Genomic DNA, 23,149 nt, shown 5'->3' on the forward strand with positions numbered 1-23,149 from the left:
TCACACCAGCGTGTTTTCCGCGCGGGTGCAATGCGTGACGTGAACGCATAGCACCCGCACTAAATCCTGACCAATTCATTTCTATGAGTCTGTGCACATGAGCGTTTTTTTTTCACGCATCAGTTCTGCGTTGCGTGAAAAACGCTGCATATTCTACATTGCGCATTTTTCACGCAGCCCTGGCCCCATAGAAATGAATGGGGCTTGTGTGAAAAAAAGGAAGGCATCCGGATGCAATGCATTTTTCACTGATGGTTGGTAGGAGATGTTGACTGTTATTCTTCAGGGTTTTTTTTTTTCCACACCTATCAAAAACTGATTGAATCTGTGCAGAAAAAAACGGAAACGCTAAACGCATCCGCAGACAAAACTGATTGAACTTGCATGCAATGGCGTCACCTTTTCGCTGAACAGATCTTGACTCATTCCGTATCCCTTGTGCAAAATAAACCTAAAGGCATTTTAAAGTTGGGGGATTTGAGAATATCATCTTGAGGTGAAGTAATGGTAAACGACAAAGTGGATGGATTAACGGCATCGAGAGATCCCAAATTTTTTCAAAGAAAAAAAAAAGAAAAATGAACATTGAATCTTTAAAGATACACTCCAGGCAAAGTGAATCTACCATGGTCTGCCTAGTGTACAGTAGGTAATGAGGAGGTGGGGTGTGACAAAGGGATTCAAAGGCCCTGCACTAGGCAGAACTTCTTCATTGCACAGTGCTTGTTACTTTGTAATTTACACAATATAAATAAAGAAATGATGGGATTATGTGATTGTGAAGGTCAATTATTGTTATAGAAAAGTTGACCTAATTCTGGATGACATTATACAAGCAATTTACTTGTGTAACTGCCTGTGATCTACTTCATTCAACAAAAGAAACAGCCAAGACCATTGCATCTCTGATTTCACAATAGAGCCTTAACTTAAAAGAACTACTATTTCGTACAGCTGATAAATAATATTTCTTTAAGGTCTCATGCACAAGATCGTGACTTTATTTCCATCTGCAAAATACAGATACCTTCTGTGTGCATCCCGCATTTTTCTCACTCCCATCAATAGAAAGGTCTAGTCCGCAATATGGACCAGAATAAGACCTGTTCTATACTTTGCGGAACGGTCACACAGATCTGCAAAAAGTATAGATGTGTGCATGGCTTCATAGAAATAGAAGGGTCACAGTACTATCCGCCACACGCATGAAAAGTACGATTGTGTGCATGAGGCCTCATAGACACTTCTTCAAGTCTCACAATAAAATCTTACTTAAAATATAACAATATATACGTCTAATTTACATAAAAAGTTGATTAACTTTGTGAATAAATTGCATTGCCCAATGCTTAGCTTTGAGCTGCCCACAGTGGTACGTACAGATACATTTCTAATGGCTTATCATATAGAAGGACAGTTATTCTTTGCAACATCCTGGCTGTAAAAATGACATTTTCCAGCATGCAAATCACTACAGCAAATTCTGAGCAGACGTTGATTCAGCAACAAATGCTAGAAGCTTTCAGCTCTTGCAGCCTATGGATTCATGAATGCAGCTTGGGACCAGGCTACAAGTCAGAATTAGTAAAAGATTAAAAATGTAATGAATTTACAAAATAACTTATGGAAATAATTCTAGTGAACAGAGCCTGTGACAAATAAATTATCTTTTCAACACACTGGTGCTGATATATTGATGATATATTTGGTATTCACAACCTTTTACTGTCTTTGGTTTAAATAAATTGCTGCGCATGTAACCTGGAAACACACAGAGTCACCAATTATGCTCGCAGTGTATTAGGACTGGCCTTTTAAGTTCACAGCGCTGTCGTTTCTAGCTTTTTGTACAATTACTGGTGGATGACAAGCTTGATCACTAACATTCACATTGTTGACCTTACCTTGACTACTATATATTAGCCCTTGTGTTGCTGACAGAGGACATTATATTCTAGCATTGTATCCACATGCAAAAGGAACAGAAAATATCTGCCTTTCCCAGAAAGCAGTATGATCTTTGATCCAATGTACACATCAAATAACATAAAACCCATCCGAAACACACTTTGTACCAATATAAGAGCCGTATCAGCATTTCCAACTTTGAAGAACATTAACACAGACCATGTTATTTAACAGCATACATTCTACACCTTGGTTTTCAAATATTCCTACTTCCCAGGAATGGTCAGTCAGCAACATTTCTACAAGGTTCCTGAGGCTGCTCATAGCCCCTTTAATAAACACAAGAAATCTAAGTTCTGCATGTCCAAGAAAAATCACAAATGGTCTCCTCAATCATAAGCCTGAACTGTCGAGTTTCCAAAGCGCCATCCTCTGGTTTCTTATGTTCTTGCTCAGTCTCGAATCTATTACTTCTCCATACGTCTTCGTTCTTTACAGCCTGCTATGCTTATTAAAAAAAAGGCTGCAAATGTAGGGCAGCAATTCATTTATATTGTAGAGAAAACTGTGATTACTGCTAACTACCAAGTATTTTACTGCTTGAATAATTTATCCAGCATAAGCTAAACAGATCTGTTTTCTTTGCAGAAAAGGACTGAAGCATTTTGTGCAGCAGGTGCTGTCTGGAGAAAGCTGGTGAGATAGTTCCAGTACTTGTATTTGAAGGATTTCTTTAGCCAAGTATCTCTTCAAAGTTTACAAGTTGTTTGATCTGTTCTGTGTGCATTGAATGCCTTCGGAGAAGCATTTTCTTGCTTTTTGACTCTTTTGGAAAGAGCGGAGCAGAGGGGACAAGGGGCTTTGCGCCTGGGAAAACAACACTGGACACTTTACTATGGCAGCTGATGTCTGGAATAGGTGGATGGGGATTCACATTCAATGGTGGAAGGAAGCCCGGTCTAGTTTGGCTTATGTGATCTAAAAGTAAAGCCCCAGATCCACGCCTTTCTAGAAGAGCATGGTTCCTTCTACTCAATGCTGTGACAGATACATTTTCTAGAGACTCTCGGGAGCCTGACAGCAAGGATGGGGGAGAAAACATCTTCTTTTTTTCCAAAAGAGATTTACTGTCCTCTGTTATAGTCGGACCATGATTTCTTGTCAGCTGGGAGTCAGAACTGTAATGGTTTGCACCTAAATTTCTTCTTTGAACTATGCTCCTTAGGCTTGAAACTGACATTGTGTGCACTGAATCAGAGTCTTGGTCAACAGGGATTTCTGTCTTGTTTGGTGTTCCTTCAGGGTAAAGTGTTTGTGAATTTATTTCATCATATGACAGTTTTCTTGGACCAGATGGGTCAAGTGTTTTTAGAAGATGAGCAGTATCTTTCACATCAATGCTCTGATGTCGAGTGAAATAACGCTTTGAATATACCAAGCCATTCATTTTAAGGGAGAGCTCTTCTTCAGGAGTTATATCTTGCAGCTCCTCTTGAAGAGAAGACACTTTGTGTTGGTGGAGCAGCGATGGAGGAATCTTCAACCAGGGCTCAGAGTGCAATCTTTGAAGGAGTGGCAACTTTGCCCCATAATGCATCATATGAGGCTTTTTTGTTGGCGATCCTGGCTCCGAGGAACCTTTTAAATCAATACATGTATCAGGCTCTTTAAAGTTAAACAGTTCCTTTTCTGCTTCAAAAGCATTTGATATTGGTGTTGGGGAAGTATTTAGCTCAATTTCAGAAGGTGATGTACATGGTGTAGGAGAACAGTGATCAATGCCTGGAGACGGTGGGACATTTAGATACTGCCTCGTAGTCTGTCTTCCTGATGGAGACTTATCCGTTGTAATGATTATAACTTCTTTTCCCTTGGCCTTGCAAGCATTTAGCAAAATCTTGAGCGTTTCCTTATCTTCTGAGTTGACTGCATAAACAAGGGCAGAAAATCCAGTGTGGTCCTGTAGACTGGGATCAGCGCCACTCTCTAAAAGCATAGATACCACCTCTGATCCAGCATTCTCCAAGCAAGCATGCATTAAAGCTGTTTTTCCAAATTTATCTTGAATATTGGGATCGGCATTGTTTTCCAGAAGGTATTTAATCATTTTAACTTTGCTAACACTTTGGTGGTCAACATGTTTTGTTTTACAAGCAATCATGAGTGGTGTCTCTCCACGATCATTGCTTTCGTTGATATAAGCTCCCCCTTCCAAAAGGAGTCGTGTTAGACGTAGTCTACTTTGGTATACTGCCTTAATAAGAGAGTTACCTTCCGTTGTAACGTCAACTCCTTCATCCATAATTAATATCTTTTCAGTGTCCCCAAGAACTGTAAAAAGAAAGATGATAAATTACTATATCACTGCTCTGAATATAAATTTCATTTTTTATATGAAGCTTGTCACATTTTCTTATTTTATTATTATATTCTAAATCACTAGAAAGAAATGTAGTCATCAATAAATACATTTCTAATTCCAACCTATCCTACCTGTGCAAGGGCCCTGGGGGATTTTTCCTAATAAGAGGAGGGGAAGAAGGGGAGGGAGAGAGGGAAAGAAAATAAAAAAGCCCCAATCTAGGTCACTGTCCTACCAGATCGATATTTTACCTCATATAGATTTTCATAGCTACTAACCAGATCCATAAGAGATAGAAGATGTATAGCATCAGGACCCTATTAGATAACCATATGCGAACATTCAGGAGTCGCACCAGAAATACTGCCTCTTGAATAAGCGATCTGTTTCTACCAGAAAGATCCTCATCAAACAGCCAAATATAGCAGATAGAGAGTTTGGCTTTAAAAATAAGGAGAATCTATAATTTATAAAGTCAAAGGCTTGGAGCCAATAACTATAGATGACAGGACAAGCCCAAATAATATGCAGAAATAATGATGCTGCTGGGGAAGAACATCTTGTACAATTTGAAACTTGCCATTTACCAATTTTTCTTAACATCATAGGAGAATAGTTAAGACGATGAACTATATTAAAGGGGTTGTCTCACTTCAGCAAGTGGCATTTATCATATAGAGAAAGTTAATACAAGGCACTTACTAATGTATTGTGATTGTCCATATTGCCTCCTTTGCTGGCTGGATTCATTTTTCCAGCACATTATACACTGCTTGTTTCCATGGTTACGACCACCCTACAATCTATCAGTGGTGGTTGTGTTTGCACACTATAGGAAAAAGAGCAGGCTTCTCTGGTGGCCAGGACTGCGGAAGTGCGCATAGGCCAGTGACTTTTCCAATATTGTGCAAGCACGGCCACTGCTGCTAGATTGCAGGGTGGTCGTAACCATGGAAATGAGCAGTGTATAATGTGATTGAAAAATCAATCAAGCCAGGAAAGGAGGCAATATGGACAATCACAATACATTAGTAAGTGCCTTGTATTAACTCCCTCTACATGATTAATGCTGTTTGATGAAGAGAGACAACCCCTTTAACCCTTTCACGCATTTGGATGTAACTGTATGACCAAATTGCAAGTAACTTACTGCATTTAGATGTACAGTCACGTCCAATCTGCTTACAGGGGCTGTGACTCTATAAAGTGTCACAGCCCCGGAGTCTCCGCTCTCCCGGAGAGCAGAGACACCGGGGAAGCCGGCAAGGGACCTCTCTGCAGACTAACCAATCAGAGCGCTTCATTGAAAAAAAATGCCGGTTTCAGGCTGTGATCTCCACGCTGGAGATCACAGCCTGAAATCAGGCATGACTGCCACCTTGCCCCCAGTGCCCCTGATAAAGTTAAGTGCCCCCCACATGTGGTCATTGCCCCCCCCCCCATTGTCCCCCATTGCCCCCAGATGCCCCCTGCTGCGATGTTCTCTGTGCTGGCTCTGATGCCGCTTTTACCCTTCTGAATGCTATCATGCCCCCAAACAGTGGTTGACCACGTATGAGGTGTTGCAGTATTCAGGAAAAAATGCATAAATTTTGGGGTGCATTTTCTCCTGCTACCCCTTGTGAAAATGAAAAATTTGGTGCTAAAGCAACTTTATATTGGAAATAAAAGTAAATTTTTCATTTTCACAGCCATGTGTTTCTAAATTCTATGAAACGCTTGTTTCACTTCACCACTAAATGTATTCCTTGAGGGGGTAGTTTCCAAAATGGAACTATATAAGGAACTATAACAAGCAATCATTGGATTGCTTTTCTCATAGACTCCAATGCATTAGCATTGGTGTTTATGAGCATTTTACTGCATTTCTATGAAGCCCTGCTACAGGCAGGGGCTCCATAGAAATTTCTAAGCAGCAACCTCCTGCCATACAGGAGAACAGGAACTGTTGCTAACAAGTTCCAGCTTTCCCGATCTCCGCCAGGGGGAGCCGGAGCACACCTAGAAGCTTTCGGGTTTTCAACATTCAGATGTCTGTGCTCAGGATTGACCACGGCATCTGAATTGTTAAATGTCCGCGATCGGCATTACTGCCGGTCGCAGACATTAGCCGCAGGTGCCTGCTGCGGCTATGCTATATCTTTTCCCACCAGACAGTGGATGATCTTAGCTAACCTAATTGCCAGAACCTTGGCAAATATTTTAGCGCTGGTATTTATTAATGAAATTAGTCGGTAGGACTCCATGTCCACCTCCAATTTACCCTTCTTCAAGATCAATATAATAATAGACTCATCCATTGTGGCCGGAAGATACCCAGTTTTCAGAGCATCATCGAACAGAATCTCCACCGCTGATATAGGTTCATTAAAGAGGACCTTTCACCGATTCTTACCCTATGAACTAACTATACCGATATGTAGAGCGGCGCCCGGGGATCTCACTGCACTTACTGTTATCCCCGGGCGCCGCTCCGTTCTGCCGCTATGCCCTCCGGTATCTCCGCTCACTAAGTTATAGTAGGCGGAGATACCAGTCCCTAAGTTATGGTAGGCGGAGTCTGCCCTAGCGCTGGCCAATCGCAGTGCAGAGCTCACAGCCTGGGAGGTTATTTTCTCCCAGGCTGTGAGCTCTGCAATGCGATTGGCCAGCGCTAGGGCAGACTCCGCCTACCATAACTTAGGGAACGGAGATACCGGAGGGCATAGCAGGAGAACGGAGCGGCGCCCGGGGATAATAGTAAGTGCAGAGAGATCCCCAGGCGCCGCTCCACATGTCTGTATACTTAGTTCATAGGGTAAGAATCGGTGAAAGGTCCTCTTTAAGCATACTGCAAAGATGATCTGAGATAAGAAATGATTAATTTCCTCAGCTTTACTGTCCAATGATGCTCTGTATAAAGTGGAGTAATAACCAATAAACTCATCCTTAATACTACTTATGTCATTACAGAGTTTCCCCTCCCTTGATTTTTAATTATCTCTTCAACTGTTGGTGACCTTTGGGCTTTAATAACAAGATTAAGTAATCTTCCTCGTTTGGCTCCTTCCACAAAATAATTCTGCCCAGAAAATAACCCTATGTTGGGCCTTATTAATGAAGACGTCCTCATATTTTTTCTGGGCCTGAATCCATTCATCATATCGTACATTAGTGGAATTGCTAATATATAAAGTCTTCTTTTTCCGAGACTCATTTTTGAGCTCTAGCTCTTTCATACAATATTTTCTACAGGTCTGGGACATTTCACCTAAGATAAGCCTTCAAACAGTCCCAAACTACCTGTGGAGTGGAGGAAGGAGCATTTATTTTAAAACATTCCCTGATATAATTCTCGATTCTGCCCTCTTCCCTTAAAATTACTATCCAATGAGGGTTAATTCTCTTAAATCTCTTTTGGGCCTCACTTCTTACACCTAATCTTAAAACCACAGGAATTGGACAATGATCTGATAACCTTCTATGTTGATATTTAATTCCACATACTTTACTAGAAAAAATCACTACGCAAAGCCAGATTGATTCTGGAAAGAGTTTGATGTGTACTATTAAAACAAGAATAAGCCTTAACCCTAGGATACCTATACTTCCAAATTAATCCTAATTCATCACAAAAATCGCTAAGCAGTGTGCGAATATTCCTCCTTATATCCTTGTTTTTTAATCTTAAAAGGTCCATGTCTGGATCTAAAATAGAGTTAAAGTGCCCGATTATCATAACTGGGACCTCCCCTTTTTCTAGAAGGAAGCCTCCCAACAACCTCAATAACCTACAATGGAATGGTGGATAAATATAAGCAAACACAAGTATGAAACCTGCAAACCTGCCATATAAAAACACAAAACAACTCTCCAAATCTGTCAAGGTCCAGTATACTGTGAACTTTATCCTGTGATGAACCCAAACACTTGAATAATTATTAAAACATGTGTAAAATTCCTGACTAGCCCAATGTTTTTTTTAGAAAACCCGTTTCAACCCTATCCCTTGTCTCATGTATTTATAACAGACAAATAATTGCCGGAAAGTGGTTTTTCACTAAATCAAGCAACAAAAACAAAGTAGAAGAAAGAATTAGCCTCCCACTCTCTTTCCACCCCCCTTTCTTTTGCCCATTATACGATGAGCTCTGTCCAAGTCTACTGCCAAGGAAAAAAACATCCACACCAATACTCTGCAGTAACCAATCCTTTAAGATCCCTCAGGGAAGCCTACAAATCTCAGATTAAAGGGACACTGACAGGCCCTATAAACATATTTAGTTATTCCTATGCAGTCATAGATCTATTAAAGTGTATTCCAATGATATAAAAGTACCCCCCGTCCGCATTGTAAACCATGTAAAAACAACTTTATATTGATCTGTCAATCACATTTCTTTATGCCCAAGGGGTGTTTTTTTCACATTTCTTTATGTATTAGGTATTCCAATGATATAAAAGTACCCCCCGTCCGCATTGTAAACCATGTAAAAACAACTTTATATTGATCTGTCAATCACATTTCTTTATGCCCAAGGGGCGTTTTTTCACATTTCTTTATGTCAGGAATTTTACACATTTCTCCTACCTTTGTGCCCAGCCACGCCTCAACTGTCGTTTCCTAGCGCCGCCCAGCTCATTATTATTCACTGCGCTGGGCGGCTCTTACATTCCCCGATCCTGTCAGTTCCCGCGCATGACCGATAGATACTTATGGGCATCGACCTCAATCGGACCATCTGCGCATGCGCCGGCACTCTCCCAAGCCTGTAATTGAATCCAATCTCTCCTCCAAGGCACTAGTATCCAGCGCTTCAGAGCGCTGATGTCATTAGAAATTCAGATGGTTAATGCGCCTGCGCTGGCCAAGAAACTCTTCTCTCGGGTGACAGGATCGGGGAATGTAAGAGCTGCCCAGCGCAGTGAATAATAATGAGCTGGGCGGCACTAGGAAACGACAGTTGAGGCGCGGCTGGGCACAAAGGTAGGAGAAAAACCGCCCCTTGGGCATAAAGAAATGTGAAAAAACGCCCCTTGGGCATAAAGAAATGTGATTGACAGATCAATATAAAGTTGTTTTTACATGGTTTACAATGTGGACGGGGGGTACTTTTATATCATTGGAATACCTAATACATAAAGAAATGTGAAAAAACGCCCCTTGGGCATAAAGAAATGTGATTGACAGATCAATATAAAGTTGTTTTTAGATAGTTTACAATGCGGACGGGGGGTACTTTTATATCATTGGAATACCTAATACATAAAGAAATGTGAAAAAACGCCCCTTCGGCATAAAGAAATGTGATTGACAGATCAATATAAAGTTGTTTTTACATGGTTTACAATGCGGACGGGGGGTACTTTTATATCATTGGAATACACTTTAATAGATCTATGACTGCATAGGAATAACTAAATATGTTTATAGGGCCTGTCAGTGTCCCTTTAAGTCTTCTTGACCTTTCCTCCAGATCTGTGAGCTTTTGTTTTAACTGGTCATTTTCTTGCAAAAAAAAAACAAAAAAACAATGCCCCCCAAAAAAAGAGAAGTATAGGAGGGTTCAGTTGGGCTTTCAATCACCATTTGCTAGGTACAACAGAGTCATAGGGGTCTAAAAGTGTCACTTATTCCAAGTTAGTTTGATCTCACCAAATCCATCTTTTCATATCCTTCAAAGTCATCTGTGTCTATGTCTGTGTTTTTCAACAAGGATAACCACTTTCCACCTCATGGAATTCATGCACCCGAAGATAGTCACATCTAAAGTTTATTTCATTATATTTTAAAGGGAGTTTGTCACCAGGAAATTCACTGCTTTGTTACTTTATTCTGGAGAAAAACTAATTTTAAATTGCATTCAAAAATGCAGTTAAGTGCACCATGGGTGAGTCCAAACCACTTTGTGCACCCTGTTTTATCAGGCAAGGTGACTGCCGCATCCAGGCAGAGAATAAATGGAGGGCTGGTTTTCTTATTTTTATGCTTACTCCCGCTGTTTTAGAGAGAGACCCATAAACCTCATTGTAAAACGCTGCTGAATATGTTGGAACTACATAAATATATTATTATTATTATGCCAGGTGTTCACTCATTGCCTGCCTGAATATGGCAGCTAGCAGTTGCCTTACTCAGCATAAGTAAGGTTCTTGTCTCTTTATGTGTTCGGTTCAGGATCCCTTTAATTTTATTGACTGTATTACAACACGACAACAAACATTACATTATCAGTATATGTCTACCTTCCTCTGTACTCTAAAACTGCCACGCATACTGTCAGGTCCATAAATATTGGGACATCGACACAATTCTAAAATTTTTGGCTCTATACACCACCACAAGGGATTTGAAATGAAACGAACAGGATGTGCTTTAACTGCAGACTGTCAGCTTTAATTTGAGGGTATTTAAATCCAAATCAGGTGAACGGTGTAGGAATTACAACAGTTTTCATATGTGCCTCCCACTTGTTAAGGGACCAAAAGTAATGGGACAATTGGCTTCTCAGCTGTTCCATGGCCAGGTGTGTGTTATTCCCTCATTATCCCAATTACAATGAGCAGATAAAAGGTCCAGAGTTCATTTCAAGTGTGCTATTTGCATTTGGAATCTGTTGCTGTCAACTCTCAAGATGAGATCCAAAGAGCTGTCACTATCAGTGAAGCAAGCCATCATTAGGCTGAAAAAACAAAACAAACCCATCAGATAGCAAAAACATTAGGCGTGGCCAAAACAACAGTTTGGAACATTCTTAAAAAGAAGGAACGCACCGGTGAGCTCAGTAACACCAAAAGACCCAGAAGACCACGGAAAACAACTGTGGTGGATGACCGAAGAATTCTTTCCCTGGTGAAGAAAACACCCATCACAACAGTTGGCCAGATCAAGAACACTCCCCATGAGGTAGGTGTATGTGTGTCAAAGTCAACAATCAAGAGAAGACTTCATCAGAGTGAATACAGAGGGTTCATCATAAGATGTAAACCATTGGTGAGCCTCAAAAACAGAAAGGACAGATTAGAGTTTGCCAAATTTAAAAAAGCCTTCACAGTTCTGGAACAACATCCTATGGACAGATGAGACCAAGATCAACTTGTACCAGAGTGATGGGAAGAGAAGAGTATGGAGAAGGAAAGGAACTGGTCATGATCCTAAGCATACCAACTCATCAGTGAAGCATGGTGGTGGTAGTGTCATGGCATGGGCATGTATGGCTGCCAATGGAACTGGTTCTCTTGTATTTATTGATGATGTGACTGCTGACAAAAGCAGCATGATGAATTCTGAAGTGTTTCGGGCAATATTATCTGCTCATATTCAGCCAAAAGCTCCAGAACTCATTGGACGGCGCTTCACAGTGCAGATGGACAATGACCCAAAGCATCCTGCAAAAGCAACCAAAGAGTTTTTCAAGGGAAAGAAGTAAAATATTATACAATGGCCAAGTCAATCACCTGACCTGAATCCGATTGAGCATGCATTTCACTTGCTGAAGACAAAACTGAAGGGAAAATGCCCCAAGAACAAGCAGGAACTGAAGACAGTTGCAGTAGAGGCCTGGCAGAGCATCACCAGGGATGAAACCCAGCGTCTGGTGATGTCTATGCGTTCCAGACTTCATGCTGTAATTGACTGCAAAGGATTTGCAACCAAGTATTAAAAAGTGAAAGTTTGATTTATGATTATTATTCTGTCCCATTACTTTTGGTCCCTTAACAGGTGGGAGGCACATATGCAAACTGTTGTAATTCCTACACCGTTCACCTGATTTGGATGTAAATACCCTCAAATTAAAGCTGACAGTCTGGAGTTAAAGCACATCTTGTTCATTTCATTTTAAATCCATTGTGGAGGTGTATAGAGCCAAAAAATTTAGAATTGTGCCGATGTCCCAATATTTATGGACCTGACTGTATATAATACTTAATGTGGCTAAAGTTCATTCTTTCTCTTGAATACTCTTTTCTATGTAGAGTATTTTAACGTGGATGTCTAGGGGTGACTTATGCCACTAAATGCGTATGAAGAAGGCTCAAACATAACCAATGACGAATTATAACAAAAGCTTTTGTGGGGTGTCATGTTCTTGTAAGTCGTCTGCTACGAAATAAAATAAAGTGCAACAAAGATTTTTAACAAGTGCTGGATCCTATTTCTTTTAAGAAGGCTCAAACACAATGATCATTGGCTGTCCCCAGTGGAGTTCAAAATCTAGATTCCCTATCAGTATGTCTTTGGCGTGTGGGAGGAAACCAGAGTACCCAGAGAAAACCCACACAAATAGAGCAAAAAAATACACACTCCATATATATGTTGTCCTTGGTTCGATTCATACATAGGATCCCAGCGATGCAAGGCACCAGTGCTGACATGGGAGTAGATAATAGTATGGATGTGGAGGACACCACAAATACAATAGTATAGATGTGGAGTATACCACATATATGGTACAATCCAAGATGAACATAGGAGCAGATACTATAGTATAGATATGGAGGATCCAAAATGCAATACCTTCCAAAATGAATATGGGAGAAGATAGTATAGTATGCATGTTGAGGATACCCCATATACCATACATTCCAAAATGACCATAGGAGCAGATAGTATAGTATAAATGTGGAGGATGCCACAGATACAATACCTTCTTAGATGATAATGGAAGTAGATCGTATAGAATATGGAGGATACCACATATTCTATACATTACAAAAGAAGCATGGGAGCACATAGTATAGATGTGGAGGATACCACATGTAAAATACCTTCCAAAATGAACACACATTAGGATCAGATAGTATAGAATAGTATAGATGTGGAGGATACTACATATACAATACATTCCTAGATGAACATGGGAGCAGATAATATAGTATAGATGTGGAGGATACCACATATATAATACTTTCCTAGATAAACATGGGAGCAGATGGTATAGTATAGATGTGATGGATACCACATATACAATACTTTCCTAGATACAGTAAACATGGGAGCAGATAGTATAGTTGGAATTTTACTTACGTAATTATACTTTCTTCGAGTCCGAAGGCAGCACAGAAGGGATATTTCCCGTCCCCGTCACTCTATCATAGGACCGCCCACCTAGAAAAATCTAACAATTAAATAATTAAACAATTAACAGAATTGGCAATACCGTAGGCACTCTATATAAGACGTCAAGGCACTGCATCCATTGTGTAATAACGTAGACCAACTCATGCAAGTAAAATTTATTGGGAGGGTTAGTGTGCTGCCTTCGGACTCGAAGAAAGTATAATTACGTAAGTAAAATTCCAACTTTCTTCTTCGTCCTACAGCAGCACAGAAGGGATATAACATAGAAATTAAAGGGGGGGAAAGCTTTCTTTTACTGCTGACAAAACTGCTGTGCTGAAGGCTGAGTTCTCGGGTCCATTGCTGAGCCTGTAGTGATGAACAAACGTAGAGGATGAAGTCCAGGAAGCTGCATTGCAGATGTATAGGAGATCAACCTGCTGTCTTTCGGCCCAAGATGTAGAAGTTGCTCTCGTGGAGTGAGCCCTCAACGGCCGAGGCAGTTCTTTACCATCCAAAATGTAGGCCTCCGAGATGGTTGTTTTAATCCAACGACCCAGAGTGTCTTTTGAGGCTTTCATACCCTTCCACGGACCAGAGAATAAAATTAATAAATTTTCTTCCTTCCGGAAATCTCTCAGCCTTTCAAGATAGCAAATTAATGCTCTACGAATGTCCAGAGTATGGAGTCTCATTTCCTCATCTGACTTAGGATCAGGGTAGAATACTGGAAGAACAGATTCTCTATTGATGTTAGTTGAAGACACAATCTTTGGTCTAAATGAAGGCATGGTTCTTAGTCTGACACCATTCGGCAAAATTTTCAAATATGGCTCTCTGGAGGACAAAGCCTGCAACTCCCCTAGCCTCTTTGCGCAAGTAATGGCAATGAGAAAAAGGATTTTATAGGATAACCAGCTAAAATCCACTTCGGCAATAGGTTCAAAGGGAGGACCTGTAAGTTTATTTAGAACCAGTGATAATTCCCAGATGGGCATAGGTGGTCTCACAGAAGGCCTCAACTTTTTCAACGCTCTGAAATACCTGGCTATTAAAGCGTCACCTGCATATTGTCCATCTGTCCAAGCATTAATGGCTGTCATGTGGACTCTTAATGTATTAGGCTTTAGGCCCTTTTCGTGCCCCTCTTGCAGGAATTGCAAAATGGTGTTGGTAGAGACTAGTAACTCTTTTTCCTGCAACCAGGAAGAAAACTTTCTCCATAATCTGTTATAAACTGCAATAGTAGACTGCTTTCTGGAGGACAGTAAAGTAGAAATGACCTCATCTGAAAGGCCTTTCTCTTTTAATCTTTCCCTTTCAGGTGCCAAACGGTTAAATGCAACTTGTTCAGTTGAGGATGGTAAAGGTCTTCTTGTAGAAGAAGATCCGGGTACAGAGGCAAAGTCCAGTGATCGTTTTTCGAAAGTTGAGATACGACAGAAAACCAAGCCCTGCGGGGCCAATAGGGAGCTATTAGTATTGCTTCCGGTGCTTCTGAGAGGAGTTTCGGTATGATCTGAGGTAATATTGGTATGGGAGGAAACAGGTAGACAAACTTGTGGCTCCAATTCAGAGAGAAGGCATCCAGACAGTCGGGTCTGTCCGCTCTCCTGAGAGAACAAAACTTCATGGCTTTCTTGTTCTTCCTCATTGCAAACAGATCCCATTCTGGACGACCCCATTTCTCCACTACTTGGGCGAAATATTTTGGGTTCAATTCCCATTCTCCTGGGCACACCTTCTGTCGACTGAGTCGATCTGCTCTGATATTCTCGGAGCCCTTGATGTGAACTGCCACTAGGCTGTGTAGGACTGGCTCTGCCCAAGACATTATCCTTTCGCAAATGGACTGTAGAGAGAGACAACGCGTTGCCCCCTGTTTGTTTACATAATATGCCGCTGTTGCGTTGTCTGTCTGCAGGATAACTGCTCTGTGGTAGAGATAAGGTTCGAAATGCTGCAGGGCTAGCTGAATGGCTTTCAATTCCCTGAAGTTTGAGGATTGCCTCATTATGGTTGAGGGCCATTCTCCTTGAATCCACCGATCTCCCATGTGCGCACCCCAACCTATGGGGGAAGCATCTGTGGTTATCACTACTCTTTGAACGACTCGGAAATCTCTTCCTTTTTCCAGATTTTCTTCTCTTGTCCACCAAAGCAGCCCTCTGCGTGTTGCATATGATATCTTCATCATAGTGGTTAGGGATTTGGGATTCTTGTCCCAACAGTGGAGAATCTCTCTTTGCAGGCCTCTATAGCAGCTGTCAATAACCCGAGGGTACTCATCGCCGAACGGATGGATATCTTCGTTGTAGAGATCAACAACTGAATTCTGTGAACGATCTGAGCCACTTTGAGAGGAGGAAGAAATACCTTCATTACTTCTGAGTCTAACAAAAGACCCAGGAACTGGATTCTCGTAGTGGGGACCAGCTGCGACTTCTTTTGGTTGACAATGAACCCGACTTGCTGAAGTAGATTCAGAGCAGTGTGAAGATCCGATCTCAGAGCCTCCTTGGAAGCTGCAATAAGCAACCAGTCGTCCAGATATGGCACTATCCTTAGACCTTGAACCCTCAGAGCTGCAATAAGGACGAGGTGCCGGAGATAGCCCGAAGGGAAGAGCCCTGAACTGATAGTGCCAAATCTGACCTAGAGTCTTGACCGCCACCCTGAGAAATCTCCTCGATTCTTTGTGGATAGGTATATGAAGGTATGCATCTTTCAGATCTATGGATGCCATAACCTCCCCAGGTTGCAGAATGCTCAGGACAGATCTTATGTTGTCCATCTTGAATTTTACCTTCTTTAAATGGTTGTTTAGAAACCTTAAATCTATGATGAGGCGCCACCTGCCGTCTGGTTTCGGAACGGGAAACACTCTTGAATAGACCCCTGAATATACTTCCTCCTCTGGAACTCTCTCCAGAGCATTCATCTGTAGGAACTCCTGAAGAAGAGGCATGATTCTTGGATCCTCTGTGTTGTTTAACAGGAACCTTTCCCTTGGAAGATGAATGAACTCGAGTGAATAACCGTTCTTGATGATATTCCGAACCCAGTTGTCTGAAGTGACACTCTCCCATTTCAAATAAAAGCTTCTTAACCTTGCGCCTACAGTGAGGGCAGGCTTGACGTCAGAACTTTGATTTGGAGGCAGGGGCTTCAGAGGGTTTCTTCTTTCCCTTGTCCTGGTAGCGGGGGCGAAACTTCCTCCCTTGCTCGTGTCTACTACGACCCTGAAAGGAAGATCTTCCCCTCTGCGTACGAAATCTGGTAGACCTGGGCCTGAAAGTTTGCGGAAAAGCTAAAGTCTTCTCCTTTTTATTTTCTTCCAGGATCTTATCCAACTGGGATCCTATTAATTTTCCCGGTTCAAATGGGAGAGCGCAAAAGTTGGATTTAGAGGAAGCGCCTCCCGTCCAAGGTTTTAACCAGATCGATCTTCTTGTGGAATTCGCTAAAGCCATGTTCTTGGCTGAGATCTTTATGACATCAAGCGGAAAATCACAAAGGAATTCCGCAGCCGTCTTAAGGGTCGATACTTGATCCAGCAGTTCATGCCTTGGTACCCCCTCTTGGATGTCTCTGGTTAGTTCGCTGAGCCAGACTCTTAACGCTCTTGCCACAGGCACTGAGGACATAGCTGCCTTCTGCAGAGAAGCCAGGTTGCAATGAGATCTCTTTAGGAAGGTGTCTGCTTTCCGATCCATAGGATCTTTTAACAGAGACGAATCTTCTGATGGAAAAAAAGATCTTTTGGACAGACGTGCAATGGCTGGGTCAACTTTAGATGGTAATTCCCATTCCTCTGATGCAGCCGGGTCTAACTTGTATAGAGACTTGAAGCGAGGTCCTAAGTCCAGGCGTTTATCGGGCCTTTTCCATTCCCTTTCCATGATGGTTTTTAAAACCGGATGCGCAGGGAGAACTCTGGATTTCTTCTTAGGGAAGTAATACAGGTTACCCTTATCCTGTACCAAATCTTCTTCCTCATTAGTTTCCAGACAACGCTTTACGCGTCTGACGAGCTTTTCTGCTGAATCCTTTTTCAATAGGAAAAATTCTTCACTACCTGTATCTGAATCCAAAGATAGGTCAGATTGAGAGACAATAGCTGATGATTGAGACATGTCATCTGAATGATGATGATGATGATGGCTTTTTTCCTTTTTGCTGCCAGAAGTAGAAGCCAAATTCTGCATATTTTTTCTGAACCAGGAAAAAATTTTTTTTGCTTCTTCTGCTAACGGGTCCTGTGGGGTACAATCCATACAGATATTGGATGTCGCTTCTGGTGATAAGGGCTGTAGACAAGTGATGCATAGCTTAGATCTTGCGGGCTGCGGAACAGGCGTGCGTAACTTCTCTGCACAGAGATCACAGATGTCATCATGTAAATCATCTGGAAGCGGCAATCTACAACCTGCACAAACACGGTGCTTTATCTTTTTATGGCTCTTCCGGCTCGACATCTAAAAAAAAAAATTAATTTATTAGATGTACATCTATACTGCATAAGGGAGGCAGACAGGGCAGCAACACCTTTAATAATACCTTTAGAGACTCAGAACTCAGCTGCCTCGCACAGCAGGAAAGTGCACACAGCTTCTGAGTCTCTAAATAGGAACCAAGTTTGAATTTGCCGCCCTAGACATGCCCCCAACGCCTAGACACGCCCCAAACGCCTAGACACGCCCCCAACATGATGACGTCACAGGACCAGAGGAACGAGGGCTAGGCATAAGGGGAGGTGTGTGTGCGCGCGCGCGCGCCTATACCACAGAGGCCGCAGCGCATAGAAGAGGTAATTAACCCTTCTTGAACTCACCCGGAGTGTTCATACATCAGACATGAGCCAGGCAACGCCGGCAGACAGCCTAATACTTACCCGGCTGTAACCGTCTGAAAACCGGGAACCAGGTCAGCCAGGCAAACGCACTGGACACAGACCGGCGACCTACTACAGGTATTACCAGGCAAACGCACTGGTAGGCAACAGCCACCATACACTATAGTAGGTCTGGGCTAGGAACCCACTAGCCAGACCGACGGAGCCTGAACAACGCAAGGCTCAAGTCCTATCCAGGTGGGCAGCAAGGTGAGAGCAATCACCTGCTAGAGTAAGGACTAGAAAAAACACAATGGATGCAGTGCCTTGACGTCTTATATAGAGTGCCTACGGTATTGCCAATTCTGTTAATTGTTTAATTGTTTAATTGTTAGATTTTTCTAGGTGGGCGGTCCTATGATAGAGTGACGGGGACGGGAAATATCCCTTCTGTGCTGCTGTAGGACGAAGAAGAAAATATAGATATGGAGGATACCACATATACAATGCATTCCTAGATAAACATGGGAGCATATAGTATAGATATGGACTCTGGAGGATACCACATATACAATCCCCTCCAAGATGATCACGATATATTAGCATACACACACAGGATTTCTGCCCATGCATCCTACTCACTGTTTTGAAAATGTACCATCTGAATCAGCCACCAAAAATAAGATTGTTTTCCACACAATTCTATGAAATCTGTCCGCCAGAATGTTTTACTAATACAAAGTCTTGCAAATACTGAGACACCTGCGGTAAAACAATTTTTTTTTTTTTTATTAAATATTTATTTTCTTTTTTTTTTAAACACAGTGAAAAACAGTACATTATTGTAAGCAAGACAATCAACACAGGGTAGCCATTATAAGTAACAATCAACTACCCTATAAAAAGAGGCAGGATAAATATCACTATAGATTCAAAGTTAATATACAGAGAGCACAACTATAGCCTCCCCCCCCCCCCCCCCCCCGATTGGCTGTCGTCAAAACAGCTCTATCAAATATACCCACAATTACAGTATTAATTATAGCTAAACAGTCATACCTGCCGCTCTCCGTTTCCTTTCCATATCCTCAAACATTCTAATTTGTTGAAGGTACAGGATCCATTCATTTAGCGAGGGCGGGGAGACAGAGCCCCAGTGTTTAATTAGAATAACTTTTGCCGCCATCAAACCCCTCATCCAGATCTGTCTGACCCGGACCGGGATTACCATTCCTGGAGCAAAGTATCCCAATATCACTGTCAACATCCCAGCATTATATATCATAGAGGACTCCTTTTGTAGGGTTACAAAGACCTGTTCCCAGTACTTTTTTAGTTTACTACAATTCCAAAGTAGGTGGCCGTAATCCGCATTCACATATCCACATTTAGGGCAGCCGCAATCTCGGCCTTTATTTTGGGGGAATTTCGCTTGCATTTTTGGCATATAATACAATCGGTGCAAGATCTTAAATTGAATTAATCTATGAGCTTTGGAAATTGTAGCCTTTCTTACTTTTCTGTAACTGCTGGTCCACTGTAGTGGAGGGCAATGCAACTCTTGCTCCCACTTACTTGGGCTTTTAAAAAGTGTTACAGTTGTCAATGCCATTCGGAGTTTGCAGTATAATCTAGATATCTTAACCTTCTCATCTTTCTGGGCATAACAATAATCAAAGAATAAATTCTCTCGTGGAAAAATGTAGCCTTTATTCCTAGAGGCCTCATACTGTATATGTGCTTTAAATGTGAATACATGAACAGATCTAATGATGAACTATCAGTGAAATTAAATTCCAAAAACGATTTAAAATGTCCCAAAGAAAAAAGGTGACACACATTGACAACCCCCTTACGTAACCAGTAAACAAAATCTGTGATTTTGAAGACTTCCACCAGACTCCTGTTCTCCCACAGAGGGGTGAAAGCAAAAGGACAGGAAACTTTTAGAATCTCCTTAAGCTTATTCCAAACCCTCTGTAGTGTCCAAGGGATCAGTAGGGACTTCCTCAATCCCATATACCCAGACTCCAAACATGTGAAGATATTCTCTATTGGTTTATCCATAACCTTAGTCAAATATCGTGCAAGTGAACTCTCTTTAAAGTTACAACATCGCTGAATCTGTGCACATAAATAATATCCTTGAAAAAAAGGAAATGATAACCCGCCCTCTGACTCCGACAGCCATAAATATCTTTGTTTTATACGCACCCTCTTCCTTCCCCAAATTAGATCGTTAATAAGAATCTCCAATCTATGGAAAAAGATATCATCGATCCAAACAGGGGAAGCACACATCGGGTACATCACAATAGGTAAGATAATCATTTTAACCAATGGTATTCGATCTGTCTGTGCCAATATCAATTTCTGCCAAGCGCATATTTTAGACTTAACTTTATTCAAAACCGGGGCCAAATTAAGCTTATAAAACCTATTTATGGGAACCCCAATCTTAACCCCCAAATAGTCCAAAGTATCATTAGGAGCAAGAACGCGGACTCCACTCCCCTCATCTACGGCCTTACGGTTCAGCGGGAGGAGCGATGACTTAGTCCAGTTAATCAAATAACCCGATAATTTACCAAAATCCTCTATTGCTTCTATCACATAAGGAAGGATTTTCCATCCCTGATCCAGGAACAGAATCACATCATCAGCATCAACATCATTTTTGCCACCCCGAAGCCGTCTATACGGTTATCTAAACGGATCTTACAGGCCAACGGTTCAATAAATAGGGCAAAAAGAAGAGGAGAAAGGGGGCATCCCTGTCTCATCCCTCGCCGCATCATCATAACGGGAGAAGAACTAATACCATTGATATTAATACATGCTAACGGCTGTTCATATAGCATTTGTGTCATTTCCATAAATATGTTCCCCAAACCAAATTGAGACATAGTAGTCCACAAAAAAGACCACTCCATCCTGTCAAACGCCTTTGCGGCATCTAAAGACAGGATGGAGTGGTCTATACTATCCCCAACAGAGAGATTCAGATACACCCTATAAAGACTCATCTGTATTTGCCGGCCCGGAATAAAACTCGTCTGATTAGGGTGTACCAGAGAGGCTATGACCCTCTTCAAGTGATTAGCCAGAATTTTAGCAAAAATTTTGTAGTCCGTATTTAAAAGTGATATGGGTCTATATGACCCCATATCGTATATATCTTTATCCTTTTTCAACACCAAGATGATCACTGCCTCTCTAAATGATGGAGGTAAAGAGCCAAATAAACAGGTTTCATTCAAGACCCGCACAAGAATAGGAAGGAGCGATTTAGTGTGGTACCTATAAAGTTCAAACGGCAAGCCATCTGGACTAGGGGATGAATTATACTTTAGGGATTGGAGTATCGCTTGCAACTCCTCCAAAGGAATAGGGCGATCCAGCATCTCTCTGTCCTGTGAATCTAACTGGGGAAGCTCCAATTGTTGTAAATATTGGTCCATATCATTCCGACTAAACATAGAATCAGACTGATAAAGAGTAGAATAGTATTTCACAAATTCCTCCCTAATCTCCTCTGAGGACCTCACCCTATTACCTTTTGAGTTCCTAATCTCCCTTATACTAGTAGCCTCTGTCTGATTAGCCACTAATCGTGCAAGAAACTTGCCCGTTTTACCCGATTCACAAAAGCGATTTTGACCTTGGAAAAGAAGCTTATGTTGTGCTTTACTGTACAGAAGTGTCTTAAGCTGTAGATTGGCCTCCTTTAACTGAGTTATATATTGCTCATTATGATGAGTAATTAATAAAGCCCGTAGGCTCCTAATTGCCTCTGTCAGCTCTTGTTCCCTTCGACGAAGTTCAAATCTATACCTATTGATTTTAGTAAAGTATAAGCCCCTTATATGGGCCTTCAATGCATTCCACACATAGTGTATATGTGTTGAGCCTACATTAAAGCCCCAGAATTCCTGTATATCCAGATCAATTCGGCATTGCTCCCCTATCACATCAAACCAATGCGAATTCAGTTTAAAAGTTCTACCCGAGACTGGAGCATACGCTTCTCTGAACATAATCAGAACTGGGGAGTGATCTGAAATTCCATGAGGTTCATACTTCATTTTCACAATTTGATGACTCAAATCACGACTTGCAAAAGCCAGGTCAATACTGGACATTGACCCATAGGACTGGCTGAAGCAAGAAAAGATTTTTTTATTGCCATAGAGGTGGCGCCAGATATCAACCAACGCCAGCTCCTGGCAAATAATACTCAGAGGCGATCCAGTCCAACCTTGCCCAGAAGAGGTGGAGAAACGATCCAACTCAGGATCAAGAACTGAGTTGAAATCTCTACTACTAATAATGCACATTGATTTTTTGTGGCTATGTATTTAGCTAATAGAGAAAAGACAGTTGATTTGTATGGTGGAGGAATATAAATAAACGCCAATATAATCTCCTGCCCTTTCCAAAAACCATGGAGGAATACAAATCTCCCTTCTTTATCTATCATATTATCTACAGGTTGAAACTCCATCCCGCAGTGAATATATACGCTGACCCCTCTTGCGTACGAAGAGAAGTAAGCGTGATATTCAAAAGAAGCCCATTTCCTTTTCAATGTATAGAGCCTATCTACTGTTGCGTGGGTTTCTAGTAATACCACAATAGCCGGCAAATGACGGGCCACAAGATCAAACACCACCGTCCTCTTCACTCTGTCTCCCAACCCTCTCACATTCCAGAATAGAATATTACGTGGCATAAGCGATGTATAAATGCAAATCCCAGTCCCCCATCTAGGAGAGAGACACGTAGACCTGAAAAGCAAGTGACGACAGCCAATCCCTCCCTTACACCCACCCCCAGAAAACCCCCTACATGGTTGACAAGGTATTTCACATTACCCATCAACCTCTTTCCTTCCACCAAACCTCCCCCCCCGGCCATTTCCCCCCTTAACCTCTCTCCTCTCCCCCTTTACATTCTCTTCATAGCCCCATTGAGTCCAGCCATTGCACAACATCCGCCTGTGTGG

General features: G+C 41.7%; 1 protein-coding gene across 1 annotated transcript in view; it reads right to left on the reverse strand.

Moving 5' to 3' along the window:
- Positions 1-384: 384 nt before the first annotated feature.
- Positions 385-23,149, reverse strand: part of ANKRD34B (ankyrin repeat domain 34B) — a 93,082-nt gene continuing 70,317 nt past the window's right edge. Inside the window, exon 2 of the mRNA XM_040421492.1 lies at positions 385-4,239. Coding sequence (XP_040277426.1) covers positions 2,642-4,210 — 1,569 coding nt within the window. The 5' untranslated portion in view covers positions 4,211-4,239 and the 3' untranslated portion in view covers positions 385-2,641. The remainder of the gene's footprint in view (positions 4,240-23,149) is intronic.

The sequence above is a fragment of the Bufo bufo genome, chromosome 2 (genome assembly GCF_905171765.1).
Source record: "Bufo bufo chromosome 2, aBufBuf1.1, whole genome shotgun sequence".
NCBI lineage: Eukaryota > Metazoa > Chordata > Amphibia > Anura > Bufonidae > Bufo > Bufo bufo.